The sequence below is a fragment of the Mus caroli genome, unplaced genomic scaffold (genome assembly GCF_978045245.1).
Source record: "Mus caroli unplaced genomic scaffold, Mus_caroli_1 scaffold_16, whole genome shotgun sequence".
Taxonomy (NCBI): Eukaryota; Metazoa; Chordata; class Mammalia; order Rodentia; family Muridae; genus Mus; species Mus caroli.
The window spans coordinates 19,926,807-19,947,579 of NW_028227271.1; the positions used below are offsets into that span (position 1 = coordinate 19,926,807).

At 51.7% G+C, this 20,773-nt stretch overlaps 1 protein-coding gene across 3 annotated transcripts in view; it reads right to left on the reverse strand.

Annotated features, from left to right (window-relative positions):
• Positions 1-792: 792 nt before the first annotated feature.
• Parvb (parvin beta) overlaps positions 793-20,773 on the reverse strand; it is an 81,203-nt gene continuing 61,222 nt past the window's right edge. For all 3 annotated transcript variants that reach the window (XM_021183070.3, XM_029470070.2, XM_085831444.1), the window contains 7 exons: positions 18,266-18,324; positions 15,875-15,894; positions 10,402-10,463; positions 9,973-10,041; positions 5,080-5,181; positions 1,349-1,421; positions 793-1,169 (listed from right to left, as the gene is read on the reverse strand). In XM_021183070.3, coding sequence (XP_021038729.1) covers positions 1,093-1,169; positions 1,349-1,421; positions 5,080-5,181; positions 9,973-10,041; positions 10,402-10,463; positions 15,875-15,894; positions 18,266-18,324 — 462 coding nt within the window. In that variant the 3' untranslated portion in view covers positions 793-1,092. The remainder of the gene's footprint in view (positions 1,170-1,348; positions 1,422-5,079; positions 5,182-9,972; positions 10,042-10,401; positions 10,464-15,874; positions 15,895-18,265; positions 18,325-20,773) is intronic.

Genomic DNA, 20,773 nt, shown 5'->3' on the forward strand with positions numbered 1-20,773 from the left:
CCACAAACCAATTCCTGGCTGGTCAGAGGGAGGCTGCATTTGGAGACTGGGGGGGGGGGGAGGGAGGGGCGGCTTGCCAACATCATGGGGTCAGCGAGGTCATACAGGGGATGGTTCCACTACGGAATGAAGAGGAGATTAATAGAGGAGGAGGAGGAGGAGGAGGAACGGTGTGAAGGCAGAGAAAGGCAGCCCGCCAGCACTCTGCCTCCTACCCTCAGCCTCCAGAGCCGTCAGACACACAGCCTCTGTAATTCTGGCTGCTCGCTGGTAGGCTGTGGTCAGGCAGCCCGTGGTCAGGCAGCCCTTGTAATAGATCCCCACCTTCTTGTAAAGTCTCTAAAAATGTGTCCATTCCCTAACAGGGCCTCCGAGACGGGAGGTTCCGACTCCAAGCCGGCTCTCAAGCTGCACATTCGGAGCCAGCAAGAGACCCAGACATGCACCGTATGCACTACCCTGGGGCCCCAAGGCATTCTGGGTCCTGAGAGTTCATGTAAAAGGTCCATTAAAAGCAGCAAACCGCAAGACGGATGGGGAGGGGGTGTGTGGAGACACACGTCAGGAGTCAAAATCTTCTGAGACTCAGGAGTGAAAAACTGAGTGGATCTTTTTTTACTGAGACCCTTGCTTCCAAGGAGAGCCCAGACCGGGGGATTCCTGAGGACAAATGGGGCGGAGTCCCTGGAGCCAGGGCTGTTGCCGTAATTGCTCTGTGGGCTGGAGCACAGGTGGACAGCCCTCAACAGCCAAGGGCTAGGCTGGGCCTTTTTCATCTTTGGGGGGGGGGGGGGGAGGGGGAGGGAGGCAGAGAAAAAGAAGTGAGGCCTTAAACGGGAGAGGGTATTTGAAGCACCAAGTTCTCAATGACCTAACCAGCTAGGGAACCACAGGGCAGAAGCGGAAGGGGGGGTGGGGAGGGCGAGGGAGGGGGAGGGGTGTTAAAACCAAACCAGGCAGGGGGCAGGGAGCAGAGGCCTGGGAAACCTGAGGCCTCCCCGGGAAGGTGTTTCCTGGGAAAACAAGGACTGTGTGGATGGATGCACCCATTTTTCTGGCCTAGCACTTGTTCCTGGAGGATCAGTTGCTCTGTCACTCCACATCCTTGTACTTGGTGAACAGCGTGTAAAGGACCCGCAGAGTGGACTTGAGGTCCAAGTTCACCACATCTGCAAAAAGAAACAGAGTTGACTGAAGAGGCCAGACTCCAGGAACTACAGGCTCTATTGCCACCCACGTAGGAGAAAGATGCCTGCCACCTATCTATCCACAGGACATGTAGGTTGCCTGGGACTCTGACCCCTGCTGTCCCTCTCTTATGCTTGGAGCTGCTCTGGTGGGGTGTTACCTTCAGGGCGTGCCTTAGGCTTCTTGAGGCCTCCGTCCAGCATCAGTTCAAAGGCAAAGGCCACGTTGTGCACCTGTCAGGGACAAGACAGGAGCAGGGTCAGCGCCAGTAAGGTCCACGTCCCTAACACTCGGCCATGCCCACACAATCCTTTTTCCTGTATAGAAAGGACTGACTCTTCCTCTTTGTACAAAGCCCACTAGGACACAGGACAGGGCACAGGGAGTCGATGGGAACCACACAACAGTCCCTCTCTCCCTTGTCAGGGACCTGGAAGAATGATGTAAGAATGGCAGCTCCCAGCCCGCCCTCCTCCACACACGAGCCAGCATCTACTACATGGTGAGAAATGACAGATCGGGAAACTGAGTCTGAGGGAAGACAAGTCCCTTGCAAAGGCACTCAGCTGAGCACAGGGCAGCTTCATGCTACCTTGTCAGATAACCAAGGAGCTGGGCAAACTGGGCATTCCTGGACTGTGTCTCTGTGGGGTACACTGTCCTTCAGGCAATTGGGGGACCCTGTTGGAATTGAGGTTAGTTCAAGGGCCAGCATGGAGGTCCCTGGCCCTGTCCACTAACATCTGTCTACGTGACTGCCCTGCCCTGCCCTACCCTACCCATGGAATTGAGGCTTCCTTTCTGCTAACAGCTGGAGAAGCTCTGAGTGGGAGCCTCTTTGTCTTACTTAAAGTCTATAGGGGTCAAAACCAACCAAACCACGTGCAGCCTCCATCTGCCCTGAGCCAAGGAGGGTGGGGAGATGGACCATCAAACCAGCAAGGACATAGCAGGTGCCAGCTGGACAGGCCTTAGGGTTCATAGTGACCAACCGTCTCTCCAGCAGTACCACTGTCTGCCACTCCACTATGAGTGAGCCAGGAATGCCAGCGATAATCTCCCTTACAATGTCAATTATGAATTAACAGAAGGCAGGAATCCACAGGGTCTGGGCTGCCCAGTCCTGTGGCTCACCCCACCCCCACCACCCCCCACTCCCACCCCAGTGCTGAGAGTGAAGCCCTGTGCAGTTGGCACAAGCTCTGCCTCTGAGCTAGTCCTCCAACCTAATGCTGTTTGCTTTTGTCTTTATCTGAGACAGTCTCGTTTAGCCCAGGCTGTCCTCTAAGTATAGGGAGATAACTTTGACCTTCTAATCTTCCTGCCTCCACCAGTCAAGTGCTGGGATTACCGATGTCTATCATGTGCCTGTTTACACATTGCCAGGGACGGAGCCCAGAACGGGTGTTTTCGAGACAAGCACTCTACCAACTGAACAACACTCCCCAGCCTGATATCTTTGGTTAAAGATACCTGCTTCTGCTACGCTTGAGGGAGCACTCCCTTGTACAACTCCCTACTCTGCTTGCCAAATCTTTGCTCCTTCAGCACACTTGAGATGTCACCAAGATGCCTGGGACCAAAGCAAAGGACCCTCAGCTTCAGGCCACAGAGCTGATCAGAGGCACTGCCTGCTTCAGTGCAGGGCATGGTCCTCCCAGCCCTCACACAGGTCAGGGTTCATAGAGGCGTGGCAATCGCTGCTGTGACGACCCTCACCACTACCCCGAGGAGGAAGAGGTCAGAACAAATACGTAAATATGTAAGAAAGGGACCCAATTCCCATGCCCGCCTGAGGAGGGGGCCCCAGGTGCCTGCAGAGTCTAACACCCTGACCTCCCATCTCCCCGGAGAGTGGGAGGACCCTCTCGCTGTGTGCTCGTCACCAGAGGTGTCCTTGATTTGTAGGTCAGGGCAGTGGCCTGCATAGATGTCCATCCTGGTTTCAAAGAGAAAGTCAAGCTGAGGAATGGGCTTCTGCCATCTGTACAAAGCCTTGTTTGGACAAAGACCCAGTTCAACTGATTAAATCCACTGTTCTCACCAGCCTCCTTATTAGTTTAAAGAAAGACACGATTTCCTGGAGATAGTACAGCCACATAGGGGCCTGGATATGCACAAACCTGTCCACCAGACAGTCTAACCTCTGGTGTCTACAATTCCAGCAGCTCCATGGTCCTAACAAGCTCTGTACCGCTCATTCCTCACTGTATCCATTCTCCCTCCATCCCCAGTGTGGACTCCAACATGCCAAGACCTCTCTAATCTGTCCAATTCTATCTCTGCAGGCACGATAGGAACGACATTTGGCCACAAGCAGACAGACTGCTTGGTGCCAGAAACCGGCAGATTGATAAACACTAGCCCGTTCTCTGCTGTCACCCTGGCTCCCACCGCGGTTGCCACCGTCTGCCTCCGTGCCTCATGGGCCTCGCACTTTGGAAAAATAAAGTGGCAGGTGCCATGAGTCGCAAGCAACCCAGGCTAGTCTTTGCCAAGTCCCCAGAAGTGAGGCACTAACTCTTCAGTGACAGACCTAACTGCAGGGAGCCTGGGAAGGACCGAGAGCACAGGAAGAGCAGAGACGGGCACACACTCAAGAGCCGGCCCATAGGCTTCTGCGGAAGGAATGTTCTAGAAAACCAGGCACAGAAATAAAATATACATACATACACACATATATACAGACATGTATACACACAAACATATATATACATACACACATATACACACACCCACACACATATATATCTATATATACACACACACAGGCATATGAGGACACATACACACATACATGAATACATGAACACATATGCACACATACATAAACATATATATTTATATAAATGAATACACATACATGCTTATATGTGTACACTCATGAACATAGAGACATATATACATATACATACATGTATATATATATATACACACACACATATATATATATGTACACATACATACATATTTATATACAGGCATATAAATGTATATATATATATGTACACACATAAGTACACACACTGACAGTCATGTATGTATACACAGAGTGGGGCATACACATATACAGACATACATACAGACACATGCATACAGATAAACACACAAATGTGAGTGTGTATGCGCGAGCACGCGTGTGCCCACATGCATGCGCGTGCGCACACACACACACACACATACACACACAGAGCTTCAGATGATACCAACTCTGAATAGACAGTGTCTGGGGGTTCTGTAGCATACTGAACAAGCACCCTCCACTGTTGCTCCCTAACAATACAGAAAGCAGCTACTTTCCATATCATTTGCATATTTGCATTAAGTATCATAAGCCACCAGACAGGATTTCACATCTACAGGAGGAAATGCGTAGGCTTTGTGCTGTATACGACATTTCACATGTGGGACTTGAGCATCTGCCTGCTTCAGTCCCCAAGGGGGCCCTGGAACCCATCCCCAGCAGAGTCAGAAGGACTATTGTAAATATTTGAGAAAAAGCCCAATGTGCCAGGAAGAAAAATAGAAGCAAATTGACGTAGCCAGGCTCGGGAAGCAGGAGGCACACGCTGCAAAGCCACACGTGTGTCATACCGGGACATGACATTTAGTGGCTCCCAAAACAGAGAAACCCAGGGTGCTGCGACCAGCATCATTAAAAACAATATTAGCCTATGGGAAAGACATGTCGGGGGCATGACCAAGCAACACACTTGCCTCATACAGTGGCATGAATGCTACTAAGGGGTTTCTCAGTCTGTCTCCAAGGAGCTCAGACTGAATCCCAGATATTACTGAGGAGCTGAAGTTGCCCATTGGCACCAAGGGATGTTCCTTCTATCTCCCCCAGGGAGCATGGCTGGGCCCGCTCCCAGGAAATAAGTCACTTACCTTCTGGTCAAAGCTGTCAGGAGTCAGGTAGAAGTTGTGAAGGGGGACAAAGTAGTCTTCAAGGAGGCCCAGAAGTAGAACTAGGTACACACCATCTGCAAACTACAGAGAAAACTCAATGGCAATTCTGGAGCATGTGTGCAGTGGACAGACTCCCTCTGTGTGTGCAGTAGACTGACACTCTGTGTGTGTGTGCAGTGGACAGACCCCCTGCGTGTGTGCAGGAAAATGTGGGGCTGCTCTATTGGTTGCAGTGCCCATTCCAGGACCTCACCTTTATCCAGCACTCCCACCCTGTCCTGTGAACCCTTAGCAGAGCTCAAGAAAAGAAGAGGCCACGGGATGAGGGGAGGGTCGGGGGGGGGGGGACACCAATCCAGATGTAAAATGAATAAATAAATAAATAAATAAATCCATTGAAGAAAAAGAAAGGAAGAGGAGAGGAGAGGAGAGGAGAGGAGAGGAGAGGAGAGGAGAGGAGAGGAGAGGAGAGGAGAGGAGAGGAGAGGAGAGGAGAGGAGAGGAGAGGAGGCTGGTGCCCTAGTCACCCACAGGAGGGGATCAGGGGTATAGAACAAAGGACCCTCATTCTTGACACCTATTGTTTCTCCTTGAGCAAGCCAGGAAGAGGCAATAGCTTCATTTGCAGAGGTAGCAATGAGTGCCTGAAATATATTACACAAAATTTACCAACAACCCCCTTATTTTTTAGATTTATTTTATATGAATGTGTGTATATGTGTATGTGTACCACATGTACCCACAGAGGTCCGAAGAAGGTATTGAATACCCTGGAACTAGAGTTGCATACAGTTGTGAGCCGCTGTGTGGGTACTGGGAGTTGATAATAGGAATATACGCCATCAGCCTCTGTCTCTAGGGGTTTTATTCTTGGGGGGCCTCACACATGGGGGTCACATGGCACCTGCCCTCTCAATCCCAACCTCTGTTGACTTTGTCCCCTGTCTAACCATCTTAACTGTGGCGATTTATACGTCATCACCGCTCAAAGTAGACAGCGGTGTGATGGTTTGTATATGCTCGGCCCAGGAAATGGCCCTGTTGGAGGAGGTGTGGCCTTGTTGGAGTGGGTGTGTCACTGAGGATGTGGGCTTTAAGACCCTCATTCTAGTTGCCTGGAAGTCAGTATTCTGCTAGCAGCCTTCAGATGAAGATGTAGAACTCTCAACTCCTCCTGCACTACGCCTGCCTGGATGCTGCCATGCTCCCACCTTGATGATAATGGACTGAACCTCTGAACCTGTAAGCCAGCCCCAGTTAAATGTTATCCTTTTAAGAGTTGCCTTGGTCATGGTGTCTATTCACAGTAGTAAAACCCTGACTAAGACAGCTGATAACATCACTACTGTGCAAGTAATAGTCAAAAGTCTTGAGATTGAATATTTTTTAAAATTTTTTAGATGTTTTGTGTATGAATGTTCTATCTACAAGTATATATGTATGTATAAATGCATGTATGTACCTATGTATGTATGTGTGTACGTATATGCACAATGTACATGTCTAATGTCCATGGAAATCAGAAGAGTACATTGGATCCCCTGGAACTGGAGTTAAAGATGGTTGTGAGCTACCATGTGGGTGCAGGGAACCAAACCCAGGTCCTTCCTCTACAAGAGCAACAACTGCTCTCAATGGCTGAGTCATCTCTCCAGCCCCTTGATTCTCTTTTAATTACATTATTTATTTGTATACACACACACACACACACACACACACCATGCTGCACATCTGGATGTCAGAGAACACTTTGGGGGAGTCAGTTCTCTCCCTCGATCATGCAGTTCCCAGGATCATGTTTCAGGTTGTCAGGCTTGGAGACAAGCATCTTCATCCTCTGGACCATTTTGCTGGGCCCTGAATTTGGCCCTTGAAAAACCTACTAAAATACAAAAGGTAGCTTCCAATGGTACCAGACATATGTCAACCTCCATACACATGGTCAGTGGTGGCAGGAGTGAATGGCAAGTCCACAGAAGACCTCCACCAGTCTTCTGAGATTCCCAGGCAGGACTCCTGGAGAGGTAAGAGGGGATGGATGGGAAGCTTTGGAGGCCTTCAGCTTGCAGAGACTAGCAACTTCAAATATGTAAATGAACCCCAAGAAGGCCAGTCACCCCTTTGGAGACTTACATAGAAAAGGGAACATCAGAAATATCGGATTTTAAAAACCAGGATCTGGGGGGTGGGGGGTAGGGGAGATTGTCTCTAACAAGCAAAGGGCATCAGGTCATTTGTTAGCGGGTGGCAGGCCTTTTAAGGAGACCAGCCACCAAGCATAGATTTAATTGGATGCCAGCACCATCCAATTAAATTGTACGTTGTATGATAGCCCAGAAGAAAAAACAAAACAAAACAAGCAAAAATGCAGGTTTTCCCCTGATCTAAGGTGTGTATTTTGCAGGATCACATAAGAAAGGCAGGTGACAGCAGATACAGGTCACCTGCCCACATGGCTGGTGCCAGCTCCCATGATCAGACCTTCCCAGGCCGCATGGTGCATGCTGCTTTGTACTTACAACCTCATGTCTGATTTCATTTCTAGATGTCAACCCCCCCCCCCCAGGAAACGAATGGGGCACAAATAGCCACAGGCAGAGCACCTGCTAGGCAGCATATGAACAGGAAGGGGGTCCAATCACAGGGCCGCTTAACGCCAATGCAGCCTCACACCTGAAGGGAAGGGAATGATTTTAACAGTGCTGGGGAAGGGACCAAGGGCCTTGAGCATGCTCAGCAAATGGCTATGCTACTGAGCCGCACCTCCCAACCTAAGAAAGCTGTGGTTAACATAGTGGTACACGCCTATAACCCTGGCACTCAGGAGGCTGAGACAGGAGGATGACCAAAAGTTTAAGGCCAGCCTAAGCTACAAAGTGAATCTAAGGCAAAGGTGAATCCCCTGTCTGGAGGAGATGGGAGGAGGGAGGGAGTAAGGAAGAGAGGGAGGGAGGGAGGGAGGGAGGGAGGGAGGGAGGGAGGGAGGGAGGGAGGAAGGGAGGGAGGGAGACGCCCTCTGACAGACTGAAAAGCGAAATAGCTTCAGACAGAGATATCCATCTCTCTCAAGAAGATGCCCATGTATTTAGGGAGAAAAAAAAAATAACAACGAATTACACAACAGCTGTCCAGTGTAAACGACTGTTATTAAAGGGAGTGTGTTGTTTTATGCATGAGCACTTTGAAAGAGACCCAGGCGGAGTTGGGGGTGGGGGACATCAGGGAGTGAGAGAAGCAGCCTTTCACTTTAGCTTCCCGAGCTTCAGGAAATCGAAAGTGTCACACAGCAAGCGTGCTGCATGAACAAACAGCCAAGAATAAGAGATGCATTTGCAAATCACTCACACGTATGTGCACATAGACATTCTCTCTCTCTCTCTCTCTCTCTCTCTCTCTCTCTCTCTCTCTCTCTCTCTCACACACACACACACACACACACACACACACACACACACACACGCTTACACAAAATCCGCTCCATAAAGCAGACTATACTGCCTACACCCAGAATACCCAGTAGTACTTGGAACAAAGCCCAGGGTGCAGCGCCCTCAGGGTGCTAGATTAGGGCAACTTTTGTTTATTTTCCTTATCTTCATTTTCAGACATTTCTACGATGAACCTGAATTACTTTTTTTAATTAGAAAAGCAAATGAGAAGAAGTTAAAGAAAGAGAAAGCCATAGAAGAAAATGCCCAGGGGTTTAGGATGGATCAGCTGCGTATTAGGGATGTCTGCACCAAGGATTCCGGCCCAAAACTCAACCACACAACTAAGCCAGGGGAAAATTCAGTTGGGCCTTCAAGGCATGTTGTGTGCTTAGAGACTGTCACCACTACAAGGGCACTCTAGTTTGAGGAAGGAGTGTTTGAGGTACAGATGGCAAAAGAGTTTTGTCCCTAGTCCCCAAATGGATACTAATTTTATTACTATTCCTGTAATTTGTATGACGTGTAGGGTGGGCCATCAGGTTAGTGTTACAGTCCCTATGTAATCAGAGGACAGCTTGAAGGAGCCATTTGTCTCCTAAGATGTAGGTCTCCCGGGATCAAACTCGGGTCCTCAGGTTTTCTTGGCAGTCACTTTTACCAGCTGAGCCATCTTGCTGGCCCCAGGTTGGATGGGACATCGTCTCTATATTGCTATGGGATCAAATGTGAGGCTGCCATGTCTCCACCACTAAAGCAGAGGGCACAGAATGTTCTAGACCCAGAGACCCTCACAACAATGGGCCAGTGGCAGGGTCAGATGGAGTCTTGGGGGTGGGCACTAAAAGTTGAATTGTGTCTCTCCTAAATAAGCTAGAATCCTAACCCCTAGACCCTGTGCCTGTGCCTTCACTTGGACAAAGGGTCTCAGATGTCCTTGTGTCATCAGGGTGGGCTCTATTCCAGCGTGTCATTTCTTTGCTCTCAGGCATCCATTTCTAGACTCTAGCTCTGGGAAGCAGACGGGGCACAGAGAGCCTTGGGCAGCATACAGACATGCAGACTCAGATGCAGACACAGGAGGAGGCCACAGAAGATGGAAGTAATATATCTACAGATGCAAGAACACCGGAGCCTGCCTGCAGAAACGCAGCAGGAGCCACAGCAAGAGTGGGAAGGAGCCAGCCCGCCCACACTGTAACTCTGGACTCCCACCCTGCAGAGCTCCCTGGCTTCAGCCTTCCATCTCTGGCTGCCACAGTTACAGGAAACAGAGAGGAGGGTCTAAGCAGCCAGCTTGGTCGGGCTGGAGCAATACCACAAGCTACACTCTGGGAGCTTCTCCTGAGAGAACAAGGTGGTCCTGATTATTCCCACACCCCACCTGAGTTGAGAGCTGCAAGAAGCATTGGCCACAGAGAGCCTCCACCGAAGCCCTGCCTACCTGGGTCTCCAGGTCAGTCACCTCCAAGTTTAGCTTATTCAGGTGTTTGTTCACAAACGTGATGAGAGACTGTCAAGGCAGAGAGGTAAAGGCAACATTAGCATCACCAACCTTCTCCGGACCCCCCAGACCCGAGCCCCCAATATGGCAGGCTGGCATACTCCAAACCCTCCTCTGATGGCTATCGCCAAAAGGCTGTGTCAAACTCTATGCTCTAGTTAATGGCACAGTATTGTAAAAGAGCATCGCCACAGCACACATTGCTGGGAGAGGTCTCAATACACAAGGCACACTTTAGAATATTCCAAATGTCTCTCATCCCCATCTCAGCTTGCCTTGGGTCTGCAGAGAGTCTAGACAGAGTCTGAACAGGCACAGGGGGGCGGGGGGGGGGAGCAGGCTAGGGAGGGAAGGAGGGAGATAATCTACCTTCTTCACAAGGTTGAGCTTGTCCGGGGCGTGGTCGAAAAGAGTATCGAAGGCGTCCCGCTCTGCAGGACATGCAAGAGAGAACACAGAGAGTTCTAGAAAGGACTTGGTGGCCCTGATTCCCAACCTTTCAGCTCTCAGTTCTAGAAATAGCCCTCTCTGGTTGCTCTGCCTTGGGTTTCTGCTTGATCCCCCTGGTTTCTGCCAGAGCAGAGAAGCCTGCAGGTTGACACTGCCCCGTAGGAGTGGAGCAGGGGGCGTGAGGGTTGCCTTAATGAGCAACAGCTGCATGGGGCTTCCTTGGTACCAGTAGGCTTTGGGTATGGGATACCAGGTCGTACTTGGGTGCCTGCAAGTTTTGATTAAGCTATGAAGCATCCCTGACTCTCCTTCCCTAAGCGCTATCACTGACTGTGACTCCCCCTTCTTCTACTCTTGGCCAGCTCCGCTGCCCCCATGCCTGGCCCACCTCCTCTTACCTCTGGATGACCACAGCCTCTATCTAGCTCCACCGGCCTCCTCCCCCTCAGCATCCAGAATCTCTGAATGCGCAACTGGGCAACTTCTCACCACTGGCCCCTCAAACCCCTACCTCTCACAGCTCTTAGACCGTAGTCCATCCTCCCTCCCGTGGCTATGACGAGATAGCCACGCTTCTACACATCTCCCAGCCTTTACAAAATGGCCTCTCTGCACACTTGCATCCCTCAAGCACTAACAAGCCTTTGACAGAGCCTCACTGCACCCCCCCCAAGTCCCCCAGGTTGCTCTCCAAGGTCACCTCTTCTGAAGAGCCCAGGGTTGTGCATAACACATCTTGAAAATATAGTTTCTCCTTGCAGTACCATCTGCTGGACCTTCAGCTCCTAACTCTCCAGGAGAGATGGATGGTTCTCCTACTCCTGCCCTGCCTCTGACTCCAGCAACAGGGCAAGCTCAGCGGAGGAGCTCAGGGTAAAGGCACCTGAGCCTTTGGTGTCTTCGGCAGGATGCCTGAAGGCTGCTTATTTCAACCTGAGGTAGCCCATGACCTCCCTCTTCCCTGGTGAACCACCATGACCTGCTCACTTGAAAGCCTCTGCAAAATTAGCATCTGAAAGGAACAAGTTGGCCAAGAGGAAACTGGAACCCCCAGATCCCCTCCCTAACCACAATGGACACCTCCCAGCCCAACAGGGCTGACAAAGGAAAACAAATCCAAATATGAAAATGTGCCTGTGTCACTGGCTCAGGACACACATGCACTCCAAAGTGTCTGCGGGTGGCCTGGGACTCATGGTAACCGTGTGGCACACCCCTGGGGGCAGATTTAAGATGTTAATGAGACATGCTGACACATGAATTTGTGTGAACTACATGTGACAAATAGCACACACTCAGAAAAGCCTACTCTATGCAAATGAACCAGAATATCCTTGCTATGCAAAGGAAGGGAAAGCCAGGCTCTAAGGTAACAGGAAAGCCCAGCTCTGCACTTGGGGGCCGCACATTCTCCCTCAGAAGTGGATGTTCCTTAGTCTGCTCTGGCTGCGACTGTGTGTCTCTGCTCTGCTCTGCTCTTCGTTCAGGGACACAGGAACCTGGAATCCCTCCGGAGGTGCCCTCTGAACCCAAATGTCTGTTTACGTCTGTAAGAAGTGGGTGCACAGAAGTTGTTGAGATAGATGACTGTAGCCCAGGTCAAGTAAAGGCCTGGGGGCTCCGGGGCCAACAGTGCTGCAGAGGGAGGGGAGGCACTGAGAGGGACCCGGGCCCTGACTTCTGTCTTCTTGGTTCTAGGGGTAAGGCACAGGGGGGGCTTCCCCCACCTCAGGAGACAGGGGCTGCTGAGGAAGAGGAAGGAGGAGAGCAAAGAAGGCTGGGGTGAGCTGAGAGAGCCAGGGTTCTGGGGAGAAGAGCCAAACAGGATGATCTAAAGTTAGCCCCCTACCAACCTAGCCCCAAGATGAAGGTGCTAGAGATTCTAGCCAGGCTCTGGAGGCAGCTCCATCCAACCTGGGGCCTCTTCCTCAGCCTTGGGGAGGGTGAGAGGTTAAACAGAGAGAAGGGACCTTTTGCATCTGGGGGGGCGGGTAGGGAGGGAAGTGGGGAAGGCAGTGCCTCCCTCTAAGGGCTGGTGGGGACAAAAAGCCAACGTCAGTTAGCACCAGATGTCACTCACTTTCATAATCAGCTAAGTCAGATTATCCCCCCAGAAAACAATCTGTAAAGGGGCAAAAGGAGCTCACTCCTCTCGGAAGAAGTGCAGTCCTGCAAAGCGGCTTAGGCAAAGCCCCAAGAGCTCAGGCTCTTGACGTCACCGGTTTATTTAGCTGGGCCACTGCTCGGCTGGCAGAGTGCCGCGTGGGAGGCTGTTGGGCGCCTCCCACGCTGGCTGCTTACCTGGGGCCTAGAGAACACAAAATGTGGCTCCATAGCCAAGAGGAAGGACCAGGGATGGTGGGGACAGGGTAGAACTGGGTTCAAATCCTCACTGTGTGACTAGAAAGCCCACAGACTTTAGGTCCCTTCCCTAGCTAAAGGGAACCACATCTGTTCCCCACCGCCTCTGTGAGCACCAAGAATCAGGGTGGGGACACAGGGACAAGCCCAATTCCCACGCATGACTGGGGACCCCATCAATTTCCCTCCGGTAGTGGAGAAATCAGTAGTTTGGAAAGGCACAGACAGGAGGGTCCCAGGTCTGTACCTGGAGCCTAACTCAGCCTCATTTAGAATAGGAAGGTTTTCCCTAATCTACATTTCCGAATCCTCTTGAAAGCAGAAGCTGGGGCCACAGTGAGCTGCAGGGCACCTGGCATCAAGGTGCCGCCCCCAGGACAAGGATGGGGGGGGGCTCCTATTTTCCACAGTTCCCCTCCTATAACCTTCAGCTTCTGGGGTTTGACCAACTCTGTCCGGCTGGTCTCTGGCAGCACCCAAGTTCGCAGCCATGGACAAGAGGTTGGAAGAAAGAGGCTTGCCCTCTGAGCCAGGCTGGCTAGAGAGATGAGACGAGGAAGGGCATTGCAGCCAGAGTGAATAGAACATGCAAAGAGAAACACAGGGAGCCAGAGTGGATTCAAGAGCAGGGTGGGCTGGGAGGGAGGCTGACAGGAGCTGAGTCCTTTAGTGCAGTGGCCTGCGTGCTCAATGACCAGGGGTGTGAACGTCAGGTCAGAGTTTTAATTTAACACAGGCTCTGCTGGGAAGGCAAATGGGAGAGACTGGGTCCCAGCAAACTGAGCCTGGAACTAGGAGGGGGACTCCACCCTTGCCCACCCAATCCTGTCAGCACCAGAAAGGGCTCCTGAGTGGGGGGGGGGGGGAGGGGGAACTAGGGAGGAAGGGCCACTAGCTAGAGAAAAGGCAACTGGCAAAGGCGTTGCTATGGAGACCAGGCTCTAACCTCCCAGCTCCCAGGAGACTGGTTTCCAGGGAGAAAAAAAACCAGCTTGTACCTCAGGCAGGACAAGAAGCTGGCGGGAAGAGGCTGGGTACCCACTCCTCAACCTGCTGGCCTTAGGGAAGAATGACCAGAGAGGAGTCGCTCCACCTTTGCACAGCACTCGAAGGCCAAGGAGGCGAGGGAACTGATTCAAGTAAGACCCAGCCTAGGAGCCTCAGCCTGCTCGGGTCTTGGGACCTCCTCACACCTGACAGTGGTGCAGGGAGGGCTGCTGAGATCATACAGGCTTGGGGTGAGCGGCTGCCTCCAGGATACTTGGAGATCCCTGAACAAAGGAAAAGGCATGGGTGTGCCTACAAGCATAACACTTGCACCAGTGCTCCGGGTCAAGGGGAGCACACACACAAACCCTGAGGCTCCTGGGAGCAGGGCTGACTCCAGGTTTGTCAGATGGTTCTAGACATAACGAAGACAACCAGAGGGTAGTAGGGCAGGTGCATGCTGGTTTGTGACTGGAGATCCCTGGTGAGTGACCGTTGAGCCAATGCAGGAGGGAACCCTGTGTAATTTAGCAGGAGGGCGTCTTAGGCCGAGAGTAGTGGAAGTGGGGGGGGGGGGGGGCAGGGTTAGACCTGGACACTCAGGAGGTGAGAGATCAAGGCCACAGGGGATGTGATGTCTGGAGCATCCTGGACTGTGGACAGGAAACAGACGTGACAAGGGATTCTTTGACCTTCTTCCTCAGCAAAGCGTGTGCTAAAGCTGGAAAGTAGATGCTGGGTGGGAATCAGTGTGACCAGACCCTGGTGGGGCAGTGAGGTCAGAAATGACCAGAAATCCCGGGACAGCCATGTGCTGCTCCCCCAAGAGGATGCCTGGGAGCCCAGGAGCTCACTGCACCAAAACTAAGGCTGTCAGCCGAGTAACCAGGAGACCTCCTTGCGTCAGCAGAAGTGCGAGGCGGGGGCGGAACTAATTGCCTGTCACTAGCTAATAGCCTGTTTCATCTTACGCCAGAGCCTGCAAGAAGTGAAGTGAGTACAGCCTCAGAGGAGGTTTCTTGTGGCCTCAGATGTCCCCAGCACCGTGACTGAGTTCTGGTGCACCTGGCTCTCCCCTTGGGAGACACACCCTGTGTACCTGACCAGGTGTCCTTCCCAGCTGTCAGGGCTCCCAAGATACCAACCGAGCCCAGGATCACCTCCCTCCCCCCACACCCCCAGCCATGCCAACTCTTTTCAAATCCTCTGAACCTGAAACAGAGCCAACCCAAACACATAAGTTACAACGCCACACTCTCAGGTCCCCATTCGTCATCCTCCCGCCTCTGCGATCCCCAGGGGTTCAGAGCCTCCTCTATATGTAGGGGAGGTGACAGAGAGAGACATATCTCTAAACTAGCCTGCACCTGGACCCCAAGCAGGGGTCCCACATGACCCATATCTGCTACCCCATCTCCCCTGGGAATTTTCCCAGCAAGCATAACACCTGTCCATCAGAAGGGCTCAGGGGCTACATGGCCACAGCTTTCTCTCAAACTCAAGACCTTCCTGACTGTCAGAGCTGTTGCCTGCTCATCCTTCAGTCCTTCTTTACAACCTGCAGGTCAGAGAAGGGCACTGGGTTTTGGAGGTGACACTTGCCCCGCCCCCAAGGATTCCCCAGGGTCAGCCATGTATCTGGAAATGAGCTGGGAGCTCCTATCTGGCTTCCATTTTTCCTCAAACAGCCTTCTCCACTTCCTTCTGTTTTAAACTTCTGTCCACATCAGCCTCCCTCCCAGCCTGTGGCGGGAGCCAGAATCCCCTCTGAGAATTTAAAGGAAGCCGCAGGTTTTTGATCCCTTTGTCTGCCCTCTCTTGCCCAGGAGTCAGGTGAGAGAGTAATTCCCTCCTTTTCTCCCTCCCTCCCCTGCAGGTAAGCTAGAGGCGTTCTCCAGGCTGGCCCCTCTGTCCCTACAACCTCACTCCTCCTGCCCAAGTTCACAAGCTCACACGCATGACCTTGAGAACAGCAGAGCTTTCTGTGTTGGATGGTGCATACCCAGGGGTCTTACCTTGTCCCACCCCAAACCAGGGTACTTACCAAACCGGCCCATCATGAGCCTGTGAACAAGAAGAAAGGGTCAGATGGACACTTAGACCAAGTCTCAGAGCCAACCAGACCCTAGCACTCGGCCCTCTGGCCCCCAATAGGAATGGACACACACACACCCTGCTCTAGCCTAACAAAGGTGAGGGACACGTGCAGGCGACCAATCAGCACAAGAGTGACAGCAAACTACCCTCATTCCCAACACAGTGACCACCCTGGTGTATCATTTGGAGGGGACATCATTTGCATCGTGGGAACTGGGAGCCTGTTGATTCTGGCAGCCACGCCCAGCAGATAGAGCAGCATTGCTCAACCTGTGGGCTGAGATCCTTTTAGGGAATCACATGACCGCTTCCCCAGGATCACATATCAGATACCCTGCATCTGATATTTATATTATGATTCATGATAGTAGCAAAATTACAATCTTGAAGTAGCAACGAAAAATAGTTTTATGGTTGGGGGGTCACTACAACATGAGGAACTGTATTAAAGGGTCGCAGCATTAGTGCGGTTGAGAACCACTGAGATAGAGGGGCTAATGTGGAAGGAGTCTGGAACTTCCGGCTTGAAAAGCCATTTGAATGCTTAACGATAAATGAGCATTTGTGAGAACTTGGAAAACAGGCTGGAAAGAACCTGGCTGGTGAAGTTTCAGAGGGGATTTTAAAAGTCCTTCAAATACTCTATGGGGCTATTTATGCAATATTTTAAAAATAATCCGTGACTCTGGTCAGCTGGGACCGAAGGATCAGCTGTGATAAACAAGACACCAACACCATTAAGGTGAAATCTGGGAAAATGTCTCCTCAAGGCCACAGAAGCTGTGTTCCAGAGGCTGCCTTGGGGGCTGGCATCTGGCCTTGGTAATATTGTAAGACGCCGGCAAGCCCTCAGATGTACATATCACAGGACCAGGCACAGCAAGAACTGCCTGGCTGAGCCCATTCATAGCTGAGTGCGGGCTTGTGAGAAAAGGAAATGACTTAGGGGTGATGTCTCACGAGACAGACCACCAAGCCCCCACCAAGTCCTTACCCCACCCCACATTCCTTGAACTCGCCCTTCTGCAACCATAGGCCCACCGTGCTGTCACAACACACACCAGTCTGTCGTTCCTCCCAACGCCCCCAAACCTAACCCCCTCCCCAACTATCTGCCTTTCCCTGGGAACTACATGGAGCAGAACACACACACATCCCAGAGCACACTGCCATGTCTTCAGCTTATCTGTCAGCCCACTCTCCATGCCTGATGGATTCTGTTCCAGTCAGCTGTGGAAAGGCCATGCTGAATACACAGTCTTAGTGTCTCTGTGAACGGAACTGGTGAGCTAACTGACACCGTCCATGTTTTAAATATTGAAACCGGTTTCTTCAGAAGGAGCAGAGGTGTTGAGTTCCTCCGGTCCATCCTGGGGTACCGTGGGCCCTCACACATGGTACACTATCTGGTTGGCTATTAGGATCAAGTTTCTCTAGGCTTTTGAAAAGTATGGCTTGCTCAAAGAGACCAGAAGACTCAACAGTGTCCACCTTAGGACAGTTCTGACTGGTCAAACGGTAGCTCCCTCTAAGAGAGCAACTGTTGATAGACAAGGGGAGAGGAAAACTAGAAAACAAGCAGGACTTGACTGGCCTGTGTGAACGTGAGTCTCGGTGGCTATCCTGAGCTAACACACCTGGCACCCTGACATTAATTTTTTTTTAAATTGTGTATAATGTATATGGTGTGTGTGTGTGTATGTGTTGTATGTGTGTGTGTGTTGTATGTGTATGTTGTATGTATGTGTGTGTTGTATGTGTGTGTGTGTTGTATGTGTATACATGTAGAGGCCAGAGACTAACTCTGCTCCACCTTATTTTTGAGGCAGGGTCTCTCACTGAACCTGAGACACACTGATTTGGGTAGAAAGACTAACCAATGGGCTCCAGAGATCCCCCCGTCTCTGCCACCCCCATGATGGAGTTATAGATACATAACCCTGTCCCTGAATTGTGTGTGTGTGTGGTTTTTTGTTTGTTTGTTTGTTTGTTTTTAACATAGGTGCTGAGTATCAGGTCCCTCATGCTCACACAGCGAGCACTTCACTGACTAACCCATCCCTTCAGTTCACCTCCTAAAATAAGGAATGAGAGACTCTCTTTGAGGTGAGAGACTGACATGGAAAGCCCAAGAGGGACTGTGTGGAGAAAGAAGGCAGGCAAGTCACTCCACAAAAAAAGCACACACTAAGACTAAAGAGTATGGAGGAATGAACACAGGCTCCCCCAAGCTAGAGTCCCGGGCTGAAGCCAGGGCCTGGGGCCTGAGGCCTTGCATGAGGCATGGGTCCCTGAGGTACAGAACCCTGAGGAGGAGGAGCGGCTGCCATCCACTTACTCTGTGGTCGTGGTCAGCTCCTCTGAGATGTGGCTGGAGTGCAGCAAGCCTTCCCGCTTCTGAAAACCCCAAAGCAAACAAATCATCAAGACAGACAGACCACGGAGCAGGGGCCACACAGAGGACACACACTGATCTCATGGGAAATCCCTTCATGGTGACCCTGGGCAGGACACCAGCCTAGAAAGGGAGAACCACGTGCCCCAGTGTACACTTCACGCCTGGACGGGTATACTCCAGACGACACGAGGGAAACCCTTTCAGTGCCTGGGACTACCCTCACATTGTTCTCTGTGGTACCCTGGGATATGGTCACTAAGCAAAGCTTGGGAGAAACATTCCAGGCAAGAAACACCAACTAGAGACCATATTCTGTGGTTGAGGCAGGAGAGATGCGTAGTTCATGAGTCATGGGGGCTGGAGGACTCCAGAGAAAGAACATGTGGGCACTTGCTCAAACGGGATCCCCCAAACATGTCTACCCAGGACGTTGGAAACTGCTTTTCCTTCTCGGCTTCCAATACTAGGTAAGAATGGCCACATAGTGGTGAGCTCTGCAGCTGGGGTGAGTGGGATACCCCAAAAGGAAAAAGCAGAGAGAGGGCCATGGCAGTGCACGAACATGGACACTGAACACAGCCAGCCGTGGCAGAAACAGAACAGGGCAAAGAGGGCTGCTTTCCTAAAGTCCGGAAGTGCTGGGAGGAGAAATCCACCCGCCATTGGAAGCTCCAGTTTGTAGTGGTCCTTCATCCCGGCAACTCTGGCAGGCACACGGGGCAGCAGTAGGACAGCAGAGATGATGGCAGATAGCAGCCCGCATACACCGGAAGTTCCCAGAGGCCAGCCAAAATAGCCATAACCGCAGGTCCCTGCTTGAAGCTCCTGAGGGACAGGAACCTGAGTCCTATCCAGGCAGCCCTCTCACCCTTCCCTGAGCTGGCTCTAGGGATCTTGTAGACTGGTCCTTGTGAACAAGTAAATGCAACTGGGGACGTCACGTGGCTCATCCCAGTCTCATTCTGACTGGCACTCAACAGAGCCTGCCAAGGAAGACTCTGGGTATTGGGTTCGCTTATTTGCATAGGCATGAATGAGGTGCCTGTTGGTTGCTGGGCATTGGCGCAGAGTCATTGGTAAACTCGGAGCCGGATAATTGAAAGGTTAGCAACATCACTCTGAGTTTGTAGGCCGATCACCACAGCCATGAGAAATCAAGAGGTCTGCCCGCTCCTTCCATTGCTGGGGGGGGGGGGGGGGGGGGGGGTGGGCTAAGCAAGGCTTGGGGTGGGGGTGGGAGGGTAAGCAAGGCTTGGATCTCATGCCTTCCAGCCATGCCTCGCCTGGCCTCATTTCAAATAAGCTGGTGGGTCACCCGAGCGAGCGAGCACACAGACAGTCCGGAGGACCTCAGGAGAGGCAGAAGGAAGCTCTGAGTACACTGGGAGGCTGAGAGACTGCCATCCAGTTGGATCTCCTTGCCCAGTTTCTTTTCCTTTGGACTCAGTGCAGACAACCCGGGAATCCCAGTCAAGGCACAGCAAGCTGAAGGGGGCTTGCAAGGGCTGTCAGATTTTCCAAAAAACCCCTAGCTTGTCTTGGACCAGTGTGCAATACTGAAAGAAAATACCCAGATGGTGAGCCCGCTCAGTACTCTTGAGGCCTGGGCTGACGTAGGTAGGTTTAGGAACCGTTTTCCCATGTGTCCTTGGGAAGACTTTCCCGGCCCGCTGCCTAGGAGCCAGCAGCCAAGTCTAGGGCCGCAGGAATGGTCCCCCTGAGTTTGCGTCACTCTCACTGACCACAAATATCCTGATCGGGAAGGAAGCAGGGAGAAATGGCAGGTGACCTTCCGCTTAATGTCAGACACGGGGCTTTCCCGGCAGGGTACCACTAAGCTCCCAGGGCAGTAGAGAGGTCGGAATGGCTTCAGAAAACACAGGCTCAGCCAGGTCCCAGTGGACCACAGACCACAAAACAGATAAGTTAAAAATCCAGAGAACAAAGTGTAGCTGTGTGTCCCCAGACACATAAACACCCAAGTGTGACCTCAGCCCTTTGGCAGATAGGGTGGCTCTTCCAGGCCAAAACGGATTATCCTCACCCAGGGTCCCCAGCAGTTCAGGCAAATGTCTGGCACCCAGTAGGTGCTTAATACGTAGTTCCTGGTAAAATTGTGCACAGGAACCAAGCCAGGAACAGCACCTGTGTGCTTGAACACTAAAACACAAGACAGTCCTCACAGCAGATCCATGCCTGCCCCCCACTCCCCCGTTAGCAGGACCCCAGGTCCTGGCTCCCTTCTCTGAGTAAATCAAGAGAAATGAACCTAAAAAAAGAAATAATGGAGGATGATGGCTTATAATACAGAGCAAATGTGGAGAGCCTTTAATTTGGGCGTCTATTTCATTCTGCCGGTCACAGCCTCCTCCAGTGAGTAATAAGCACGTTCAAGGGGATTGAATTCCGACTCGGTGGCTTTGGAAAGAAATGAACGCTCTCTCCAGA